The sequence below is a fragment of the Anomalospiza imberbis genome, chromosome 15 (genome assembly GCF_031753505.1).
Source record: "Anomalospiza imberbis isolate Cuckoo-Finch-1a 21T00152 chromosome 15, ASM3175350v1, whole genome shotgun sequence".
Classification (NCBI taxonomy): Eukaryota; Metazoa; Chordata; class Aves; order Passeriformes; family Viduidae; genus Anomalospiza; species Anomalospiza imberbis.
The window spans coordinates 15,493,140-15,514,088 of NC_089695.1; the positions used below are offsets into that span (position 1 = coordinate 15,493,140).

Below are 20,949 nucleotides of genomic sequence, written 5' to 3' on the forward strand. Positions count from 1 at the left end.
GGCCCCACAGCACACCTGGGACAGCCCAGGAGGGGCTGTGCTGGGGATGGACACACCCCAGAGGGGGCCACAGCTGGCACAAGCATCCCAACAGCACAAGGCCTCATACCTGTCGTGCCCTGACGCTGACTCAAAATACGCAGCAAAGACACCGAGGGTCATCTGTGATGCTCAGGGCTCAGCCAGCATCAGCCTTTTTGCCCTGGCAAGCATCCCCAGCCCTTCCCTGCAGGACAGGAGCACCAGCAGAGCCCATGGCAGGCCAGAAATGAGGTCCCCACTCCCTTCTTACAGCCACCAACCCTGTATGGCCCGGAGCAGGCTCCCCCATGACACGAGAGCAATACAAGGCACAGGAAATCTTTACACTTAACAAAAGGTTAAAAATTTAAATACTCTCCAACTTTAGTGCAAGGCAAGCAAATGATACCACAGGTCCAAGTAGGTGCTCAGCCCCCCTGGGGGGCCTGGCTCAGAATGAGCAGAGGCAGCAGCACACGCACGCACGTGTGCACACACACACACAGAGAAGGGACAAGTTATTGCTCAGGACACAGCTGGGACAAGTGTACACAAGAGGGGACAGGACAAGCTGGATGGAGAGGTGGGCCGATCCCCACGCTGCTCCCCGCAGAGGGCTCCTGCCTGTGGGTGCAGGAGCTGTGCTGGCTCCCCAGAACCCCTGGGGGCACACACTAAGCTGGTCCCAGCCCATTCACTTTTGGGTCACTGCTTCACACGACCCTGGGAAGGGACATTCCCTTTATCACAGCTTTGCTCCCTGAGAGCAGGGTCCTTTGTGTCTGCTCCTCCACCACTGAGCTGGGCCTGGGGACAGCCACATCTCTGGAACGCACAGGTCCAGAGCTGGTGGAACGACACTGCCACTATCCTGCAGCGTGCCAGGATCAGACCAACCCTTTGGCCACAGCAGCAGCAGGTACCCGGGAGTGGCTGTGTCCAGCTGTGCCAGTGGTCTGGAGAGGGGCTCGGGATCAGCTCACTGGAGCTGGCAGCACGTGTGAGACGAGGCAGGAGGCAGCAGGCTCCAGCAGACAGGGACACGAGGACAAGGCAGTGACGCTCTGCTGCCAGGACGCAATGGGAGACGCTTTGGCACAGCACTTTCCTGTGCCTCGAGGCTGAGCAATGGACTCCGCTGGAGCCAGGACACCTCAGCATGGCCAGAAGGTCCAGGAAAGATGATTTAGACACCTCAAGGCACAGAAGGCCTCTGTCCAGGACTCCCTGGAACAAAGCTGGCACCGTCACTCCTCCCATAGGAGGACGTTTGTGCCTGTGACAGGGTGGGGGCAGCGCAGGCCCCCACCCATAGACTAAAAACCAACATGTGATATGTACAGACCAACATATATAAATATACATCAAACCTGCGGTGCCGCTTCGGCACCGTGGAATGTGTCAGCAGAGCTGCTCCAGCCTGGCCTCGGCCCACGCCGGCACGATCCCTCCCTCCCACCCTGGGCCTGGGACAGGAGCGGCAGCAGCACCAGCACCATCCCAAGCGGCAGATTTGGAAGCGTCCGGGTTTGTCTCAGGGCTTGCCCATGGTCAGAGGCACCTCAACCCGAGTCGTGTGCGGCTGCCAGCCTTGGAATCATCCTCACAGTCTTCACATACAAACGTATAAAACTGTAAACAAATCCACCTTGTGGGGCCACTGCGACCGTGTCCTTCAGGCTGAGCACTCAGGAGAGGCAAGAAGGTCCCAGGGGCTGGAGAACAAGCTGTGCTCTACAGCCGGGTGGGCTCTTCCTCGCTGTCGCTGCAGTTTCCACAACAGTCCTGAAGTCAGAAGGGCAAGGAGAGGGAGGAGGGAGGGAGAGAGGAGCACAGCAAGCAGAGGGTGAGCACGGTCACACAACCCAGCCTACAGCTGCCCTCTGGCAGGGATGGGCCAGGTTCCCTCCCAGCCTGTGTGCGGGAGAGTTACATGGAGGCAAGGGGCAGGATGGGACCCCCAGACTGCAGAGAACAGTCCAGCTGCATCTGGAGGTCAGCCCCTGGCAGACAGACTGGTGAGCACACAGCTGGCTAGCTCAGAAGCTGTGAGGAAGCTGGGCTCCAGGGACTGCAGCCACACAGGGACACAAGCTCAGTGCCAGCACAGACGCTCGGCCCCGCTCAGGGCTCAGCTGGCCACGAGAGCAGCTGAAGCCCTTATTGCTGAAATGGGAGTCTGAGCATGGGGCAATGCCAAACCCTTCACAGTTTCTCAACCCTTCTGTGTGTCCCAGACATCTGGAGAGGAGTGAAGGAAACTTCCCACAGCCCCCGGGAGGAGAACTCCCAGCAGCGGCAGTGCAGGGGCAACTTCGGCTCAAGCTGAGGGCAAGGCCTCCCCCACAAAGGCAGCAAGAGCAGGGATGCTGGATTAGTGGCTCAGGGGGCAGTTAGAACAACAAGCAGGTTGTGCTCTGCCAGGGGAAGGGAATAGGCACTGAAGGATAACACTCCTCTTTCCCAGATCTTGCCATGTCCGTGGGCCACCGGGTATTTCCCTGAGCAGAGCAGCCAGGAGTGACTGCTCACCTCTGGAAAGAGAAAACACGTGGGAAATCACAGCTCAACCCCTTCTACAAACAGCTGCCCATCCTCTGGCAGGTCCTGGCTGCCTCGGGAAGGGCTGGGTATCCTCAGAGCTGGCTCTGGCTTGGGCAGCCCACTGAACTGCAAAGCACAACTCGGGAGCTTGCCAAGGAGCAGGAGTCAGCACCAGGTGGCTGAGTGGGTCCCGAGCCAACCATGCTGGAGTCCTACAGCTGCACACAGCTGCTGGGAGGCAGCAGCCCAGGCTTTGCCAGGCCTGGAAAGAAGGCAAAGACTGTCCCAGGCAGAGGAAACAGGCAGGCAAGCAAGCCCACAGCAGCTGCAAGATGTTTCTGTTCTCCTCATCCCTCAAAAGAGCTGCTCTCTGCCTGGCTCAAGATCTGGCAGAAGTGCTCTGGGGAGCCCAGACAGCCCACTCCAAGAGGAAAGACTTGTTCAGGGATGGTATTATTCACGTACGAAAGAAGATGACTTAGTATTTTAGAGTCTTCAGCATTCCTCTGCCTGGGTGATTCCAGCATGTTTAGCCAGGACACTCCTTTCCAGCCCCCTTGACTCCCCCAGCATGGGGAGTGCCAGCCAGGCAAGGGCTGGCTCCTTGCAGCCTTGCACGGGTGCCCCTGAAAGCTCTAGGGGAGACTGCTCGCTGCCCTCTCGTGCCCACCTCCCTGCCAGACCTCCCTGGCACAGGCAGGAGCAGGGTCACTGTTGCTGGGAGACTGGCTGGGGAGGAGATGCTGGGCAAACCCTTACCTGTCTGCTGAACAAGCGCTGGAGTAACCCTTTTTTGGGCTGTGGAGAAGGTTGCCCTTTCCAGTCCAGGTCTGGGGGCACTGTGCCATCTGTGCTAAAGACATTCAGCTCCTTAAAACACTCTGTCTCGATCATCTGGAAGAGGGAAAAGAAGGCTGCAGCAAGTGCCACATGGAGCCCATCCCCGAGGGCCCAGCAGAGCATGGGAGCAGTGGGGACAGCACAGGGACACTGCCCTCAGCCATGGTGGGCACAAGCAGGAGCAAAGACCCACCTCGTTCTGCCAAGGAATGGGCACACTTCCTGTAGCAAACTTCTGGTAAAAGTCATTGTCTGTGGGCTCCAGCTCCACTCCTTTCACCGTGGAGAACTGCTCGATGTCCAGAACATCCTTGCAGTAGATGGCCTGGGGCTATGCAGCACAAAGATTGCTCTAATGCCAGGCTCCACCTTGATGCCACCACCTCCAACTGTTGCTCATGGCTAAGCCAAGGCCACCTCTCCCTGCAGCCCAGAGCTTGCTGGACCCCTGTTCTGCCAGGGAAGGGGATGGGCCCCATCTGCCCATGCCAGGGCTCCCTCTTCCCTTGACAGCAGCAGTGACTGAAAAGGTCAGGAACAGATGGGCACTTACATCTGGCTTGAAGGGAGGGTCCAGCATGCCTGCTTCCAGCCTCCTGAAGTTGAGGTGCTTGAAGAGAGGGTGTTCCTTCACTTCCTTGGCCCCAGCTCCTCGGCACCCCAGGCGCTCCAAGGGGTCTTTGCACAGGAGCTGTGACACAAAGGAAACCAGTGTCCTGGGTGAAGGGTGCTCTGTGCAGGAGCAGCCCTGGGTTCCTGCAGTGTGTTCTAGGGAGAGCACAGGCCTGCTAGGTAGTTGGGCAAGGAATGAAGGCACTTTGAATCCTCCTGTGCTGCCTTATCAGAAACAAGGGTAGCTGGCTGTCACCTCTGCAGGGAGCAGCCCTGGTGTTCTGCTGCTGCATGCACAGGAGTGAAGGGACAGGGCTGCACAGCTGTACCATGGTGCAGTGGGAGTGAAGGGACAGGGCTGCACCAGGGTGCAGAGGGAGTGAAGGGACAGGGCTGCACAGGAGTACCACGGTGCAGAGGGAGTGAAGGGACAGGGCTGCACAGCTGTACCATGGTGCAGTGGGAGTGAAGGGACAGGGCTGCACCACGGTGCAGAGGGAGTGAAGGGACAGGGCTGCACTGCTGTACCACAGTGCAGAGGGAGTGAAGGACAGGGCTGCACAGGAGTACCATGGTGCAGAGGGAGTGAAGGGACAGGGCTGCACAGCTGTACCATGGTGCAGAGGGAGTGAAGGGACAGGGCTGCACCACGGTGCAGAGGGAGTGAAGGGACAGGGCTGCACTGCTGTACCACAGTGCAGAGGGAGTGAAGGACAGGGCTGCACAGGAGTACCATGGTGCAGAGGGAGTGAAGGGACAGGGCTGCACTGCTGCACCACAGTGCAGAGGGAGTGAAGGGACAGGGCTGCACAGCTGTACCACGGTGCAGAGGGAGTGAAGGGACAGGGCTGCACAGCTGTACCATGGTGCAGAGGGAGCGGGCGCAGGGCGAGAACTTCTCCGAGTACTCCTCCTGCACTTCCTTCACCAACCGCTCCACCTCCTCCCGCTTGATCTTCTTCTTGCGCTGCTGGAAGGGGGACTGGCCCTCGATCATCTCGTACACCAGGCAGCCCAGAGCCCACCAGTCCGGGCTGAACGTGTAGCGCTCGTTCTTCACCACCTCTGGAGCTGCAGAGGAGCAGGGGTGAGGGATGTGTGAGGGCAGGGAGAGCACATCTTTTGAACGACTTTTTGCTTAAAGCAGGGTGACTTACCCATGTAGCCAACAGTCCCCACCCGGCCCTTGATTGTTTGGCCCTCTGGCACATGCACAGCTAGTCCCAGGTCTGAGATACGGATGTGACCTGCACAGACGAGGGGACAAGTTAACAGGAGAAAGTCAGGGGGCAGTGTCTGAAGCTGCCAAAAACACAGAGTAACCCTGGTTCAAGCAGAGTAAGAAAAAACTCAGGCTCACGGCTCCTCTTGACCCTGTACTCACCATGGTCATCCAGTAATATGTTCTCTGGCTTCAGGTCCCTAGGATGGAAGGGACTTGATTAGCAAGAAGCCTGTTGTCAAAGCAAAGGACACAAGCAACAGCCACATCTCAACAAGTCACAGATAAGCAACTTTAGGATGCAATGCCCCTGGCCTTGGGCACAGAGATAACCTTCCTCTCACCTTCTGTTTCAGAGCTGACCCTGCAAGCTCTCCCCTCCGGGGCAGAGAGGTAGAACACAACAACCTTCAACCCTCAGCAGTGAGCCTGAGGATGGTTCCCTCTTTGCAAGTGCAGAACTCAGTATGGAGCAGGCCACATAAGAAACAGAGGCTTCTCTGCTTATCCTGCCCCAGGGCAAGGAAGGACCAGAAGGGACTTCCTGGCCAGTGTTTAGCCATACTTTACTAACACTGCATCACGCCCTGTGAGTACAGTCAATCGACTTGTTTTCCCTCCTCCCCAGCTCTTGAGCACGTTGGGGCAGCCTACCCTCCTTTGTTCTAGTGTCAATACTGCCCAGGGAGCTCAGTGCCTGCCTTGAGACATTCACAGCATGATCACATCCTGTTCTTGGCGATCATTTACCAGCACAAGGAAGCCAAGCTAAGGTCTCCCTTTCTCCCACAAGATCAGCTCTCTGTTCCCGATTCCTCTCACTCAGCTCTGTGCTGCTTTCAAGGCTGAGCTTATTTTGTTGAGCAGACAGACCCAGCTGGGCTGGTAAGAGCAGCAGGAACCCTCTTGCTGCTGCAGACCCTACAAGTTCTCCCAGCAGGGACCAGGCAGCACGCACCTGTACACTATCCTCTCCTGGTGCAAGTCCTCCAGGCCACAGCAGATCTCAGCAGCATAGAAAGCTGCCCGGGGCTCCTCAAAACCAGCCTCTCCCATGTGGTAGATATGGAACTTGAGGTCCCCTCCATTCATGAGGGTCAGCACTAGGCAGAGAGCATCTTTAGTTTCATATGCATAGGCTAAGCTCACCTGCAATTCAGGGCAGAAAGGCTGTTAGAAGACACAGCTGGAAGAGGGAGGTGCCCACACTCCCATGGACACTTTGCCACCCAAGCAGCCACTCACAGGCTCAGGGCTGGGCCTTTGCCAGCAGAGGAGGAACTGTGCAAACCCAGGGAGGACATGGCCCAGCAGTCCCAGCACATCCCCAGCTTTCCTTGGACAGGGAGGACGCTTTCCCTGAGCCAAAGCTGCTTCCCCCCACAGGCAGGCAGCACTCAACAGCAACATTGGGGCAGCATCTGATGAACTCTCTGCAAAGGGAGGTTCAGGCTTTCCACACCTCAGTGCACCAAGGCAGAGCTCCCAGTCACACAGCTCAGGGCTGGGCTTCTCCCCACCCCACTGTCTGGAGAGACAGTTCTCACTGTTTACTTGTGCCCCAAAAGTCACAAAGGTGCCTGTAAAACCAGATGGATGTTTGGAGCTGTTTTACTGCATATTGTGGAGGCAGTAAAGATCCTGCCAGACCACAGCCTTGTGAGAGATGTGCAGCCACCAGGACCCTGCACCATGGGCAGAGCCTGCTCCTGCCTCTGCACACCAGGTGAGGAGCACAGAGGTGCCAGGCTGGCTGGTTGGAGGAAGAATTCAGCATTGCAGCAAAGTGAGAGCAATTCCTATGTACTTACTACAAACCTACTGTTCACTTTTTCCAGGATCTGTTTTTCATTCAGGGCCATGGCTTCTCCCTTCCTCTTTTTGATCCGTTTCTTCTCCAGTTTCTTGCAGGCATACATCTTCCCTGTGGCACGCACTTGGCAGGCACACACCTGGAGGGAGATAAAGGCTCAGCACCCTCCCACTGCCATTTTCAGAGTGGGGGTCTAGGCTCTGCTCTCAGGAAGAGGCACAGGAAGGCAAAGAAGCCCATTGTCAAAGCAAAGACACAGGTAACAGTGACAGCTCCAGGTGTTACAGAGAAGCAGGGGCCAGCTGTAATGCCTCTAATGGCTTTAGCAGCACCATGGCTGGTGCACAGGAAAACAGAAGGCCGCTCCATAAACAGAAGGAAGCCTGGCAGGAAGTTTCCAGGAGTGCAGTTTGCCCTGTTGAGACACAGGGAACTGACCTGACTGCCCAGTTAGCAGTAGGCACCACAGGGCTCATGCTACCAACCCCACACAGCACCTCCCACACCTCCAGCACCTGGAGAGAGATGAGCTCCTGCCTCTCAGGAAGAGCTGACAGGCCACACAAGACCCAAAACACAGCCCAGCACAGAGCCCCCACAGCCCACCCAGCCAGCAGCACCTGCCTCCAGGTGCTGGAGCAGCTGGTGGCACCCTGATGGCCAACCCAGGTCTGCCTCTGGCAGCAGGGAACAGTGGCTGCCTGGTACCCTGAATGCAGAGGAAACAGTGGTTACTCACCTCCCCAAAACCGCCCTTACCCAGCACGCGGTACTGGCGGAAAGTGTTTTTGGTCACTGGCTGCCTGTGAGGGAAAGGAAACCAGAGTGAGATGTCAGCAATGAGACAGCTCCATGCCCTGGCCTGACAGACTGTGGCTCACCCCAAACCCCTGCTCAACCCAGCCTTGCTTCCCCACGAGGCAAGCAAGGCTGGGGATGCTGCTGGTGCCAGTGAAGGGCCCTGAGGGACAGCAAAGGCCAGGCTCATGGCTCCTTACAGGGCCCAGAATGGGAAGGAGCCCCAGGGACCCCTCAGGCAGGCCATGTGAGGAGGGTGCAGGTTTCCCAGAGGTGAGGGGAGCGTTACCGTTCCAGCCATTTCCACTGCAGGAAGCGGTTGAAGTACAAGCTGTCGAGGTAGTCGGCAAAGGGAGCCACGCTCAGGTAGTCATGGATAAGCCTAGGAGAGAGCAGAGCCAGCACGGTTCCTGAGAGCTGGTCACAGCCCTGGAAAAAGCCAGCAGCCCCAGGAAAGAGGAGGTGAAGAGCCCCAAAAGACTTTGCCATCCCTCACCCAGCCTGGTGCTGAACCACCCGCACAGCCCTGGCCCAGAAAGCCCCACTCCACGCTAAACCTGATGCAAAAGGAAGGTGCGTTGGAGGCACCTCTGTGACAAATGCAGCACCCTGGGACCCGGCTGGCACTGCTAATTGCGGCCTCTTGGCATCAGCCACGGCTGCAGGACAAAGGGGGACAATGGGACTCTGCAATTGTCCCTCTGCTCACAGGGCAAACGTGCACACAGGCTGTAATCAGCTGCTAGCAACATTTAGCACCAGGCGCTGAGCTGTTCACTATCAGATGAATATCCAGCACAAAAGGCCACAGGGGATCCTGCACCAGCGACCTAACTGCCTTGGAGAGCAGTGCCAGGGCTGCCCAGCGGAGTGAGGAGCCTTAGACACAGTGTCTAGACTGGAAACACGCATCAAGGAGAAGCGGATGGGCTCTCCCCTTTCAGAGCTTGCCAAGAGCAGGCAGGGCCCAGCCCGGAGGCTCTGCATTCAGACACGACACTGGTTACCACACACGGAGCTAACGCTCCCCAGAAGACTGCAGCAAATGTGTTGCCACAGCCCTGCACTCAGTTAGGCAACACGCTCCAGCTACTGTGCAGGCAGGGGTGAGGCTGCAAGCCCAGTTTGCCCAAGAGCTTCCGCTTCACACCCGGAGCCGGGACCTTGGCCACTGCTTCTGTGATGGGAACAGAGGTGACCTTAGACCCCTGCAGCAACAGCCAGAGTAACCCAACCACAACAGCCGCTTCTGCAGCAGGCAGGACAGGACAGCTGGCACAGAATGCAGCTATGGGCTCAGCTCAGCAGAAGCCTACAAGATCCTGGCACAAAACTGGGAATAACATTGGTACAGGGTCTTCCCAAATGGCAACTCTGACTGGGAGGGCTGACGGAGGTTTCTGCAGCAGCTCGTGGCTCCCAGAGCACAAGATATCCTTGTGCTCACTTTCCTGGAGCTGGGCTACAAACTGCTGGCCCAAAACTCTACAGACCCCAGCCTTAGCAGCGGCTCTCACTCTCCCAGAGGAAGGGACCATGAGGGACAAGGTGAGTCAGCTGCAGATCATCCCCGTGTCATGTGTGACCTGCAGGCACAGCCCAGCCCTCCAACTTACTTAGTGCATTCCTTGAAGAGCTCCTTGGAAGGCTCCTGCTCCAGCCTCTCACAACAGGCATCCACCAGTTGTGAGGGAACTTCAGGCACGTGGTCCTCACTCTGGGGACAAAGGGATGGAGTCAGACATAGGGAGCAGAGCACAAGGGTCCCGCTTTAGGGTCAGTGGACAGAGCAGTGTGGCAGCTTGTGAGGTGGTGTGGTGCCTCGGCATGTTGGCTGTGGCAGGATATGGGCAATGTCAGCTGTTGGCTCTCCAACTGCTCTACCCTTGCGGGCAGCAAACACAACCCTCTTACTCACGTTTGGCTTCAAGTACTTTTCAATCAGGTGCTGCCCACATTCCTTCCTCTTCTCATCTGGAGCCACTTCGTACCCTGCCTGGAGAGAGCAGTGTGAGTGGCAGATCCAGCCAGAAACCCAGCCTTGCTACTGGGCAATAGCTGTGGAGCAGCAACACCCTCTGCCCAAAGTTTCCCATGCTTTCCTTGAAAACCAGATCTCCAGCAAACATCTCCCTAAGCAAAGGTCCAGCCCTATCTGGGCTCTGACTCACAGGTTTTTCCTACAGGAAAACCCAATGTGCCCAGAAGTACCTGCTGGAGCACCCAGCCAACCAGTTTGTGCCCAGGGTGTCAGGAACATCCCTGCCTCCCCCAGTGAAGCCTGATGGGCTTTGCTCTTACCACAGCATCCAGGAACTTGACGCAGCGTGAGAGCTCGGGGCGCGTCTCGCAGAACTGCCGGAAGAGCATGTGCCCAATGGGCTGCTTCTCGCACAGGCTGTGGTAGTCCCGCTCTGCAAACGAGGAGAAGGTCACCCTGCCAAATCCCTACGGAGCAGTCCCAGCCCAGGGAGCAGTGGGGGTACTGTGACTCCTCAGCTGGGCTGCTGACAGGTCCCACCAGACTGGGATTCCCAGGAGAGGGCAGTGCACCAGTGGGACAAGGGACATTGCTGAGGTTTTACATTCCCCTATGAAAGACCCTCTTCCCTGAGAGAGGATTGACCTGAGCTGCTCTTTTCAGCCTGAACCTCTTGTTCCTAGCAAAAAGGACCTCCACATCAGCTGCTTGCCTAAAGACTCTCTCCTCTCTCCATAGAGATCAACCAACTACTCTAGACACACAACTTTCCTTGGAACATGAGGAACACAACAAGCTTATCTCAAGGCAGATCTTCCAGGCCAAGAGTTGTTCTGATGACTCCTTCAAATCACTTGTGTTCCCAAAGGCCCTGCTGGAAGCAGCAGCATCAAAATGGGAGGCACCACTCCCGCAGATGCCTTGCTGATGTACACACAGCAGTCAGAACTCCCCTCTCCATGGGACAGCCACTTGCTTCTACATCAACTCTTGCAGATTCCTCCTAGCCGTGTCTGAACTCTGGCAGCCCACGCACAAACGCCTTTGACTACCCAGAGCACTTCCAGCTCTCTGCCTTTATCCTCCCCTTCCACTCACGAGACGTCTGATCGCAAGCCAGAACACATTTCTGTGACAGCCACTGCCACCGAGGGCTGCGGGCTGCCTGCAGAGCAGATGTGCAGCCACCCAGGGGATCCCAGCGCTGGGTACTCCCAGCCTTCCCCTCCCTGTGCAGCAGTTTCTCCCGAGGAAGCTGCAGCTTCCTGAGGGTGCAGGAGAGTGCAGAGCCAGGCGGGCTGTGGTGGGGGAGGAGGTGGCCTCACCAGCTCCGCCGCACCAGCCGGTTTCCTTGTGTCTGCAGGGGAAGGAGTTCCCTTCAGCTGGGGAGGACCAGAATTTTGCTGTCGGTGAGATCAGAGGCTTTCAGCTGCCCTGGTTGCTGCCCAGGCTCACACGAGGTTACTCCCTGTGGTCAGGGCACAAAAAGCTTAATTCTGCAATGGGCAACCAGCCCACCGTGCCCACAGTCCTGCCAAGACTCTGGAATAGGAAAGAAATAGGAATAGGAAAGCTTTCCAGCAAGCAATGAGGTGAAAAGAATGACACCCAGCCAAAAAGTGCCTAAGCAGAAGGAACAGGGTCATCTCTCCATGGGAAAACCAAGAGAAGCTGCTGCCACCTGGGTCAGAGCACTTCTCACGTGCCTCTCCGTGGGGAAGTGAGACACGGGTGGTGACAGCCTGTGGCTGCGAGGGACTTGCTTCCCAAATCTTCACAAGGTCACTGTCCTGGATAGCAGGACAGCAGACACAGAGACCACCAGCACTCACCACTGGCAAATGGGTGAAGTTCAGTGCTGAAAAACATCATGACAGCCACAGGAAGAGTGGCTGCAGGCACAGGATGGACAAAAGCTGGGGGAAAGCTCTGCTGAGGGCATTGCAAGTCAAAGAGGCAGAAAGGGTTTGGATAGCCAAGATGGGAGCTGCAAGGAGAGCCCAAGGCAGAGCCCTGTTCAGCCCTCAGACCTTGCTCCAGAGAGGCAGCCAGCAGCAAATCCAAGGCTGGAGTCACCATACAGTCACATCTGGCTGTGAAGCCAGCCCTGAGAGATGGTGCACGGTTTGTGTGGCAGAGGGAGGTGGGGACAGCCTGCACTGGGCTGCTGTGAACTTGAGGGTTACAGTGTGGATGAGTGAGGTTGAGTTTCTCCAAGTATTACAGTTCCATGGGGCCCAAAGGACTGCCAGGACTGGAAAACCTGGGCAGGGCAGAACTGGGAATTTGAGCTGCAGAAACCTCCCAAACCCATTTGTTTCAGCAACACCTGCTCTGAAACAAGGCCAGCGCTGTGCCACTCTCCAGCTGGCAGACGAATCCGGATTGAAAACTTAAACAAGCTCTCCTCTTCCCAGGAAGCAAAGCACTTGCACCTCTGTGCCTCAAAACAATTTCACATGATCTCAGGACCAAGCCTGCTGCACAAACAACATTAAAACCATGAAGAGTACAAAGTACAGAATGAAAATGACAGGCCAAGCCCTGCTCAGTGCCAGTTCTCATCCACTCCACACAGCAAAAACCCAGTTTGCCTGGGAAGAGCTACTGCTCGAAAGTTAGAAGCTGAGGTCTATGGAGCTGAGCTGAATCCAGTCAGGGAGAACAGAGAATGTTAGCAGGACCTTTGCTATTTTTGCAAAGGCACCCCAGAGTGACACTCCAAAACTCTGCAGCATGGAGCAGGTCTGTTTGCACACAGAAGCTCATCACAGCCTCGCAGGCGTGTGGCTACATCATCAGCCACTTACCTACCCATTAATTCTTCCCTATACTCTCAACTCCAAGTAATCCTGGCTGGGATTTGCCCTGTTATATGTCCCTGACTCTCAGCTTGGGGTTCACGACTCCCACCAAGCCCTGCATCTCACCCAGGGTTTGCCGAAGGTCCTCGCAGAGGCTGATGTGGGGGAACTGCAGCATCTGGCGCCATTTCTTGCTCTTGCCTTTCCGGTTTCCTCCACCACCTGCAGGGCACACAGAATCAATACCATGAGTCAGGAAGCAAAGGTGTCTGACTGCACCCTAGCCTTGCCTCTAAGTCCAGGCAAGGAAAACAAGACCGAAGTGGTACCACCATCTCCTGGTGGGACAAAAGTGTTGGAGCCCCAATTGGAAATGGACAGACCAACCTCTGGCTGCGGAACAAATCCCAAACAAGAACTTGAAGACCTTTCATGATGGGAGGATCCCACCAAGAGCAGGAGTGTCCACAGCCACAGCAGTTCTTGGCTCCCAGGCCTGTCCCCAGCACCTCAGCATAACTAATCACCCCTCCAGGCCATGCCTTGCTTGGTGTGAAACTCTTCCTGCAGCAGTAAAGACGTTCATGCCACCTACTCATTCCAGATTGATTGCTTACTCCAGGGAGGGGCTCTCAGAGGGAGGACAAGAAGCTGGGAGACAGGAATTCCTGCTCTAATCCTGGCTCCACAGACAACTCCCTGCATTGCCTGGGGCTCATCGCTTCAGTTTCCCACCTGTGAAGTGGGGACACTCCCACCATTCTCCAGAGATAAGGCAGCCTCAGAAAATCCAGATCCAAAACCCAGGTTTTATTCCAGCTTCAGCTGCTGGAGTAAATGCCCAGTGCTGTAGGACAGGGTGGGAAAGTTTCTAGATAGACCAAAAAATTTACATCAGAGCAAGCACTAAGTATGATTGCTGGGATCAGCCAACCTCCAGGGATTGCTTTCCAGTGCCAACACACACAATTTCCCACCTCTCTTTGGAAATGCATTAAATCACCCTGCCAAAGTGGTCGGGCCAAGAGTCGGGCCAGGCCTTCTGAAATCACACAGGGGTTGAACATAATTTATCAACTCTTGAGAAACACCCTCATAACACTTTCCTCCACTGCAGATGCAGTTCAGCCCCAAACCCTAGACACAGCCCCCCGGGCATCCGGCGCCCTGCGCCGCAGGAGAACCAGGTGGGATGGGGCCATCCTGGTCAGCCTCATGCTGATGCCAGCCCCAGGTCCGAGTCCCTGGCACGCCGCGGGTCCCTGCCCTGCATCTGCCCCGCACCAGCAGCTGGGCCGCACGATTGTACAAACTCAGGAAGGAAGTGACTCAAGGGTGAGCAGGGCTGGAAGAAACCAGCGGCGCAGACACCTTCTTGTCAGCCACAATGAAGCGGATGGGGGCAGCGAAAAGAGGGCAGGGGAGGACAGGCCATCCTCACCCCAAGAGAGCTCAAAGAAAGGCAGAGCAAAGCCCCACAGCACCCCGAGGTTGCATTTCCTCGAGTTGTTTGCTTTGAAAGGAGGCTCCAGCGCCCTTCACGCGCGGTTCTCCCCCACCCTCCCAGCACTGCCGACAGTCCAGCGGGGAGCTGGGCTCCTGCACAGGCACCTCCCAGCACCCCTGGCTTGGGGATGGGGCAAGGGGTGGGCTGCCTCCAGCCAGAGCTCACCAGGAGCAAGCTTCAGGGCTGGGTGATGGATGAGAGCTGGTCTGTTGTCCTTCTGTCAGAGCAAGGGGGACAAGGATCCTTCACGTTCCCTGGGCCAGACCAAACACAGGGCATGGTCGTGCTGTGGCAGCAGCTGAAGGTGGCTGTCAGCGGCCCCATAGCACATTCCAGCTCAGCTCTGCACTCCCACACCAACCTAGGAAGGTCCAAAAAGGCTGGGCTGGAGCTAAGAACCCAGCCCTGTTGGTTCTGGCCTGCAAAGCAGCTCTGTCCTGTCACAGAAGCTGTCTGAGCTTATCCCAGCAGCCACCACGACCACTCAGCCACAGGTGGGAGAGCCATGGACAGGCAGCATGGACACCTGTGGCTCTCACCTGGCACAAGTGGGACACCGGGCTGTTTCTGCCTGCAAACTGCCTGCTGCTGCCGAGGGACAGGCACCAGCGGAGCACCAGGAGCAGCAGCCGTCCAGCACCTCGTGCTGCATCGGTGCCAAAACTCCATTCCCCAAGGGCACAACAGGAGCCAGTCTCCGGGTCACCCCGTGTGAAGCTGGGCCTCGTGCCTGGAGGTCACAAACCCTGCTGCTTGGTTTTGAACCAAACCTTGCCATTGTGAACCCGAACGTCATGGTCCACCAGGGTCACTGTGCCAGGAGTACTTACACTTAGCCTGGTTTTCAAGCAGCTTGGAAATGTTTCTGCCCGTGCAAATCTAATTTTGCTGCTTTTTGCTCCCACAAATCTAATCTCCAAAGCCCTGTAACTGGATTTCAGCGGGTCTCTCAGGCTCCAGGATGGCTCGGTCTGGCCAAGTGCACACCACGGGGCAGGGGGGACTGCACTGCCCCGCCACACATGTGATTTACTGAACTCATCGATGCCTGGATGGAGCGGATCTTCTGCGCGAAGGACCAGGTGCCTGCGTGAGACTTCCCATGCCCTCCCGAGGCTTCTCCACGCAGCTCTCCCGCACCTCCAGGACAGCCCCGTTGCTGCCAGGCTGCATCCCGCACGGGGGCTGGAGCTCAGCGCTGTGGGGCCGCAGCAGAGCTCCGGGAGCCCCGCACATGGGGCCGGGGCTGCGGTGAAGGCGGCGGACGGGTGGGGTTCCCCGCCGCAGTTTCGGGATCGGCCCGTGTGTGCGAAGCAGCAGTCTACTGGACTGAAATCAACTTTTTTTTTTTTTTTTTTTTTGTCGTACGGTACCGGTACCCAAAGCTGCCTCTCCCCCGTGCCGGAGGATCTGGAGCGATCTGCACCGGAGAGGCGGCGAGGCCGCCCGGGAGGGAGCTCAGCACCCCCGGAGCGAGCACAGCACCGGGCAACCCCCGCGCCGGGCGGGGGAGCCGAATGCCTGTGCCCGGCTCGCACCGCCGCCTCCCCGCTCCCCGCCAAGGCCGCGATGCCCCGGGAGGGACCGCCCCGGCCGAGCCCCGGGGCGGCACCAGCGGGGCCCGCAACCCGGGCCTGCCGCCCCGCCGACTCCGGTGCCCGGCGCCGCTCACCTTCGCGGGCCTTGAGCAGGACGGTGTTGGCGACGATGTTCTCCAGCTCCATGGGCCCGCGGGCGCCGCCGCCTCCCGCCGGCTCCGCTCCCCGCGCTCGGCCCGCGCCCGCCGCCCGCCGCCCCCCGCCGCCGCCGCCGCGCCCCCCGCGCCCCGCCCGGCCAATGCCTGCCCTCGCTCCTCCCGCGCCGCGCTGCCATTGGCCCGCCCCCTCAGGAAGCCCCGCCCCCTCCGCACCCCCACCGCCCTCCAGTTGGCCCGGCGAGGTGCGGCGAGTGGGGCGGGGCCAGATCAGTGACGTCATCCGGCGGCCATCGGCGATGCGCTGCCGGGACGAGGGGACGGGCGCTGATTGGAGGGCGAGATGTCACTCAGAGCGCGCCGCGAACGGATTGGGAGACAGTCAAGGACGCCCACACGAGGAGCCCCACCTCCCACGTCATCTGATTGGGTGTGGAGCTGTCACTCAGCCGCAGCGCGAGTCGTGATAGGCCGTTCTTTGGTGGGAGGGGCCGATCTGTTGTATATAAATAAGCGCCGGAGCTCAGAGCACGCCGTGAGGGGGTCCCGGTCCCGGTCCCGGTCCCGGTCCCGGTCCCGGTCCCGGTCCCGGTCCCGGTCCCGGTCCCGGTCCCGGTCCCGGTCCCTCTGGCGGCGGTGTCTCCCAGGTGTCCTGCGCTCTCCTGGCAGAGCCAGTTACGTGTTTAGGGGAGCCTTCGCAGCCTCAGTGAAGTCCAAGCAGCCACGCGTGTTTCCCCGGTGTCTCGGTCAATCCCGGTCAGCGGGTGGGTGACCCAAGCTCCGGTGCTGTGCCCCGTTTCCGTGGTCACCGCTGCCCTGGAGGTTTGGGTTTTGTCATCCCCCAGTGCAGCTGACCCTGACAGCTCATGTGCTGCTCTGGTGTTTGAGCTCCCGCCCGTTTCTTAACTCCAATTATTCTCTCTAAAAACCATTATTTCAAACTTACACCAAAATTAGCAGCAGCGTTACCCTGTCTGAAGAAAAGCTGTGCCATGGGAACCTCTCCCCACCTGACCCCAGCAAACCAGTGGCTGATTTTCCTGCAGAGCTGGCCTGTACTCGAGCACCCCTCGATGACCTGTCAGCCCCTCGGCTCACCTGCCCATCTCCCTGCCTCTCCTGGGCACAAAACCACTCCTTAATCTTCTTAAACCGAGCGGAGTCTGCCCTGCTTTGTGCTGCTCCTGGCCTGGAGTGAGGACATCGCCTCTGCCTTCCCACGGCTTCTGTCGCTCGCTCCAGCCCGCAGGAGATGCCTCCTTCTGCCCCAGGTGTGAGGCCGGTGCTGGCCAGGGCATGGAGGAGATGATGGGCAGGTCCCTCGACTGGTTTCTGTTAATGGCAGCCTGGGCCCATGGCAGGAGAGATTTTGGGTTCATGTCCTCAGGCTGTAGTGAGGATGATAATAACACAAATTACTCCAAGCACTCCCTGTCCGTGCAGTCGGTACTGCCTGTGGCTGCTGTGCTCCTCAGCGTCCTCTGGAAATCAGATGTCACATCTTCAGGGTATGAATCTGCAGCGATGAGAAGGAGGAGGAGGATGCTTTGCCCTGCCACACCTTGGGGGTAATCTCTCTGTCACTGCCTGGAGGGATGAGCTCATGGTGCGAGAGCTCCTCTTTTAGAGCTGCTTTCTTTCCAAAGCTGCCGCATGTTTATTTTGAACTTAAAATGAGATTACTCTGTTTCCATTCATTTCCAGCATTAACCCTTGGGTTGCTATTTTCCGTTTCCTCCCACCTGGCATTTTGCAGCACCATTCCCGTCACTGACAAGACTCAGGGACAACGGGAGGCTGCTGGAGCAGCACCAGTGTCCAGAAGATCCTGATGTCCCCATCGGATGCAGCAGCAGCTCAGGTGGTGGAGCTGCCACTCTGCTTTTTGGCTCTGTGGAGGGAGCTGTGCGCTCATGCCCAGGAGGATGGACAGTACCTGGTACCCTGGTTGGCACCAGGGTGCGTGGCCAGGGCACTGTGGAGCCCTGGGGTGCTGCCATAGGGCTGGTGTCCCCTGGGAGAACTGGCCTGGCTGGGTCCCCACTAGTTGCCCTCATCTGAGTATTTTTAGAAGCAAAATGTTGTTTAGTTGTGAGAAGGAGAACGGTGGCTGTGGGAGGGGAAGCTGGGTGGCAGTGATAGGGTGGCTCCTTCCGCAGGCAGTGCCCGTGCAGCGCCAGCCGCTGGGGCCAGACGCCTCCGAGAGTCAGCTCGGGGACCCATCCCAGCCTGATTCCACTTGGAACCTCTGCTGACTCCAAAGCTCACACCATGAGCCTCCCCACATGGGGCCAGCAGGCACAGTGATGGCCCAGGGAGCCTCACTGCTGCGAGTGCCCCCGTCCCATCCAGCCCCCCCAGACCCCAGCTGAGCTGCACCCACCCTGACGGGGGCTGAGGGGGGCTGGTGGGGGCCAGTGTTCCTTGGGTTCCAGCTCCCAGGCGCCAGCAGCTGTTTTTAGCCTAGAGAAAGTCCAATGTTTTGAGATTTTCTATTTTGAGCAGCAAAGCTGAAGAAGTGGAGCAGCCCCTGACCTCCGGGTGTCTGTGCAGAGCGAGGCAGGCAGCCAGGCAGGGTGGGTGTGGGGCGGATTCTGCCCCCCAAGGGGGATGTGGTTGTCCCCAGGTCTTCGCCCCACAGCTGCCTCTGTGGCCTCTTGCACGTCAGGCTGTGCCGGAGCCTGTTCCCATGCGATCCCATCTCTGACACTCTCCCAAGGGAGAACAGCCTTTCTGGCTCTGGGATATCATTCCTCCTTTCCCTCCTGCAGCAAAATCCCAGTACAGTCCCTGAGCAGGACGTGGGCTGTTGCACGCCAGACCTGCAACCCTTGTACCCCAGAATGGGTTCGTGTGTGCCCTCACAGAGCCCCCGTGACACAGCACCGCTGGTGTGATCCCAGAGGGGACAGCCCTGGCAGAGAGGCACAGGGCTCGGACTGGGCTGCTGTGGTGGCACAGCCAGCTGAGCCCAGTGCTGGTGACGCTGCCATGGGGAGGGTTTTTTCTCCTCGCAGCAGCCATGGGGTCCATCCCTACACAAGAGAGTGCTAGGGGATACAGACATTCATCTGGGGAGGGCTGGTACTCACTGGAGCTGCCATAACAAGTTGTCACCACCACTGCTGCAAGGCATACATGTGGGGTGATGCGGGTGACAAAAGGTGCTGGCAGTTGGTGCCGCTTTCTGGGCTCCCTGGAGGCAGACGCCAGCCGCAGGCACAGGATTTGGTCTCGTTTTATTCAATCCTGCGTTTCCAGAAGCACCTTGAGCTGCACACTGGCACTGCCATCCAGGGTCTGCGGTGTGGCCAGGTGCTGTGAACGCTGAGCAGGGCTGGGGAGCATGTCCCTCGTGTCCCAGCGGGTCCCTAAGTGCGGTGCCGGTGGGGGACGGCAAGGAGCCGGCGGAAGGCAGCACGGAAGTCCCGGTTGAAGAGGGTGTAGATGAGGGGGTTGACACTGCTGTTGCAGTAACCGATCCAGAAGAAGAAGTTGAAGAGGGGCTTGGAGACATGGCAGCCCTGCCCACAGAGAGCTCCCAGGCTGTAGGTGAAGAAGAAGGGGAACCAGCACAGCACGAAGGCGCCCATCACCACAGCCAGCACGACGGTGAAGCGCCGCTCCCGCGCCCGCACCAGCCGCCGGCGGCACAGCAACACACTCTGGTGCTGGCTCCGGCGCCGCCATCTCAGCATCCCAACACCCGACACCTTTCCATCGCCGCTGGCGGGGCGCGGGGAGCGGGCAGCGAGCAGGGCGGCCGTCCGCTGGGCAGTCAGGCGGTAGATGCGGCAGTAGACGGCGACCATGACGAGGCAGGGGACGAAGAAGGAGGCGGCGCAGGAGGCCAGCACGTACCAGGTCTCCTGGCTCAGCTGGCACTCCCGCCCGCCCGGCCGCGGCCGCAGCAGCGGTGGCAGTGCCACCAGGGCCGCCGCCGCCCAGACCGCCCCGATCATGCCCTTCACCCGCCGTGGGCTGCGGCGCAGGTTGAGCCGTGCCGCCCGTGTCACGGCCCAGTAGCGGTCGAGGCTGATGGCACAGAGGTGCCCGATGGACGCGGTGCAGAGCAGCACGTCCAGCGCCAGGTACAGGCTGCACCACAGCCCACCAAAGTACCAGTAGCCCATCACCTCGTTGGCCAGTGAGAAGGGCAGGACGAGGACGGCCACCAGGATGTCTGCCGAGGCCAGGGACACGAGGAAGAGGTTCTGGGGGGCTTGCAGGGCCCGGCTGGTGGAGATGGCCACCACCACCAGAGCGTTGCCCACCAGCGTGGCCAGCAGGACAGACAAGGCCGCCAGCAAGATGAGGCCCGTGGCTGCGGGTGAGTGTGGGGCACTGCCAGCGCCGCTGTCGTTACCGGAGGTGTTGGGAAGGGCGCTGGCTGGCTCCATGCTGGCCCAGCCCCTCAAGCAGATGAAGCCCCATGGGGCTTTCCCCCACCCTGCTCACCGGTCCTGAAGCGGCTGCGAGCGCAGTCCCAGCATCGCTGAGTCCCCGGGGGGTTCTCCTGGCTGCCACCACTCCTGCACTGTCCTGGTCTGGTGGTGAGGTCGTCCTGGCCCAGTGGTTGCCCGGCTGGGCAGGCGGGACAGCGGCGGTGCCGGGAGCACTGAGAGGCTCCCACGGCAGCGCTGCTGGCTCTGCTGGTCCCAGTCCGGAGGAGGGCGGGCGGGAAGGAGGGAGGGAGGGAAGGGTGGGCCGATATCACTGGCAGGAACCCAAACATCTGTGGGCAGTGGGAGAAGCTGTTATTGCCACTTAAAGGGCTCCCTTCAGGGTCACCACGGCAGGAGGGCTCCAGCCACAGGTGCCAGGGTGCCTGGTGGTGCAGGGGCACGGCCCAACCATGCCAGGTCATCATCCTGCTGATCCCAGCTCAGCATCATCTCAGCAGCCCAGGACCTTGCTTGGCTGCCCCGTGGTGTGTCTCACTCACTGATATGCTGCCGTGGCACACAGTGGGGCACCACGGACCCTGCCAGCTCAGCCCTTTGGGGACAAGGCAGGGGGAAGAAGATGCTGCCTGTGACAGCTCAGTACAGGTGGCTACAGAGCTCGGGGTTTAGCTGTGCCATCATCACCATGTGCCCCACAGCACGAGCCGA

General features: G+C 58.9%; 3 protein-coding genes across 4 annotated transcripts in view; 1 reads left to right on the top strand and 2 right to left on the bottom strand.

The window, feature by feature from the left end:
• LMAN2 (lectin, mannose binding 2) overlaps window positions 1-20,949 on the top strand; it is a 47,313-nt gene that overhangs the window by 3,139 nt on the left and 23,225 nt on the right. The window lies entirely within an intron of this gene.
• On the bottom strand, window positions 381-15,947 carry GRK6 (G protein-coupled receptor kinase 6). 2 transcript variants are annotated; one of them, XM_068206152.1, is made up of 16 exons: window positions 15,815-15,947; window positions 12,762-12,857; window positions 10,152-10,264; window positions 9,769-9,846; window positions 9,467-9,567; window positions 8,140-8,232; window positions 7,792-7,855; window positions 7,051-7,191; window positions 6,198-6,388; window positions 5,402-5,439; window positions 5,175-5,264; window positions 4,880-5,088; window positions 3,959-4,096; window positions 3,599-3,736; window positions 3,325-3,459; window positions 381-1,806 (listed from the first exon to the last, which is right to left on the bottom strand). In XM_068206152.1, the coding sequence occupies exons 1-16, from the start codon at window positions 15,864-15,866 to the stop codon at window positions 1,756-1,758; spliced, it is 1,728 nt and encodes a 575-aa protein (XP_068062253.1). In that variant the 5' UTR covers window positions 15,867-15,947; the 3' UTR covers window positions 381-1,755. The 2 variants fall into 2 exon arrangements, with proteins under 2 accessions (XP_068062253.1, XP_068062254.1); XM_068206153.1 differs by having other exon boundaries at window positions 381-2,555.
• On the bottom strand, window positions 18,309-20,710 carry LOC137483201 (alpha-2Db adrenergic receptor-like). Its single transcript, XM_068206114.1, has one exon. It carries the CDS (start codon window positions 20,233-20,235, stop codon window positions 19,207-19,209), a length of 1,029 nt encoding a protein of 342 aa, XP_068062215.1. The 5' UTR covers window positions 20,236-20,710; the 3' UTR covers window positions 18,309-19,206.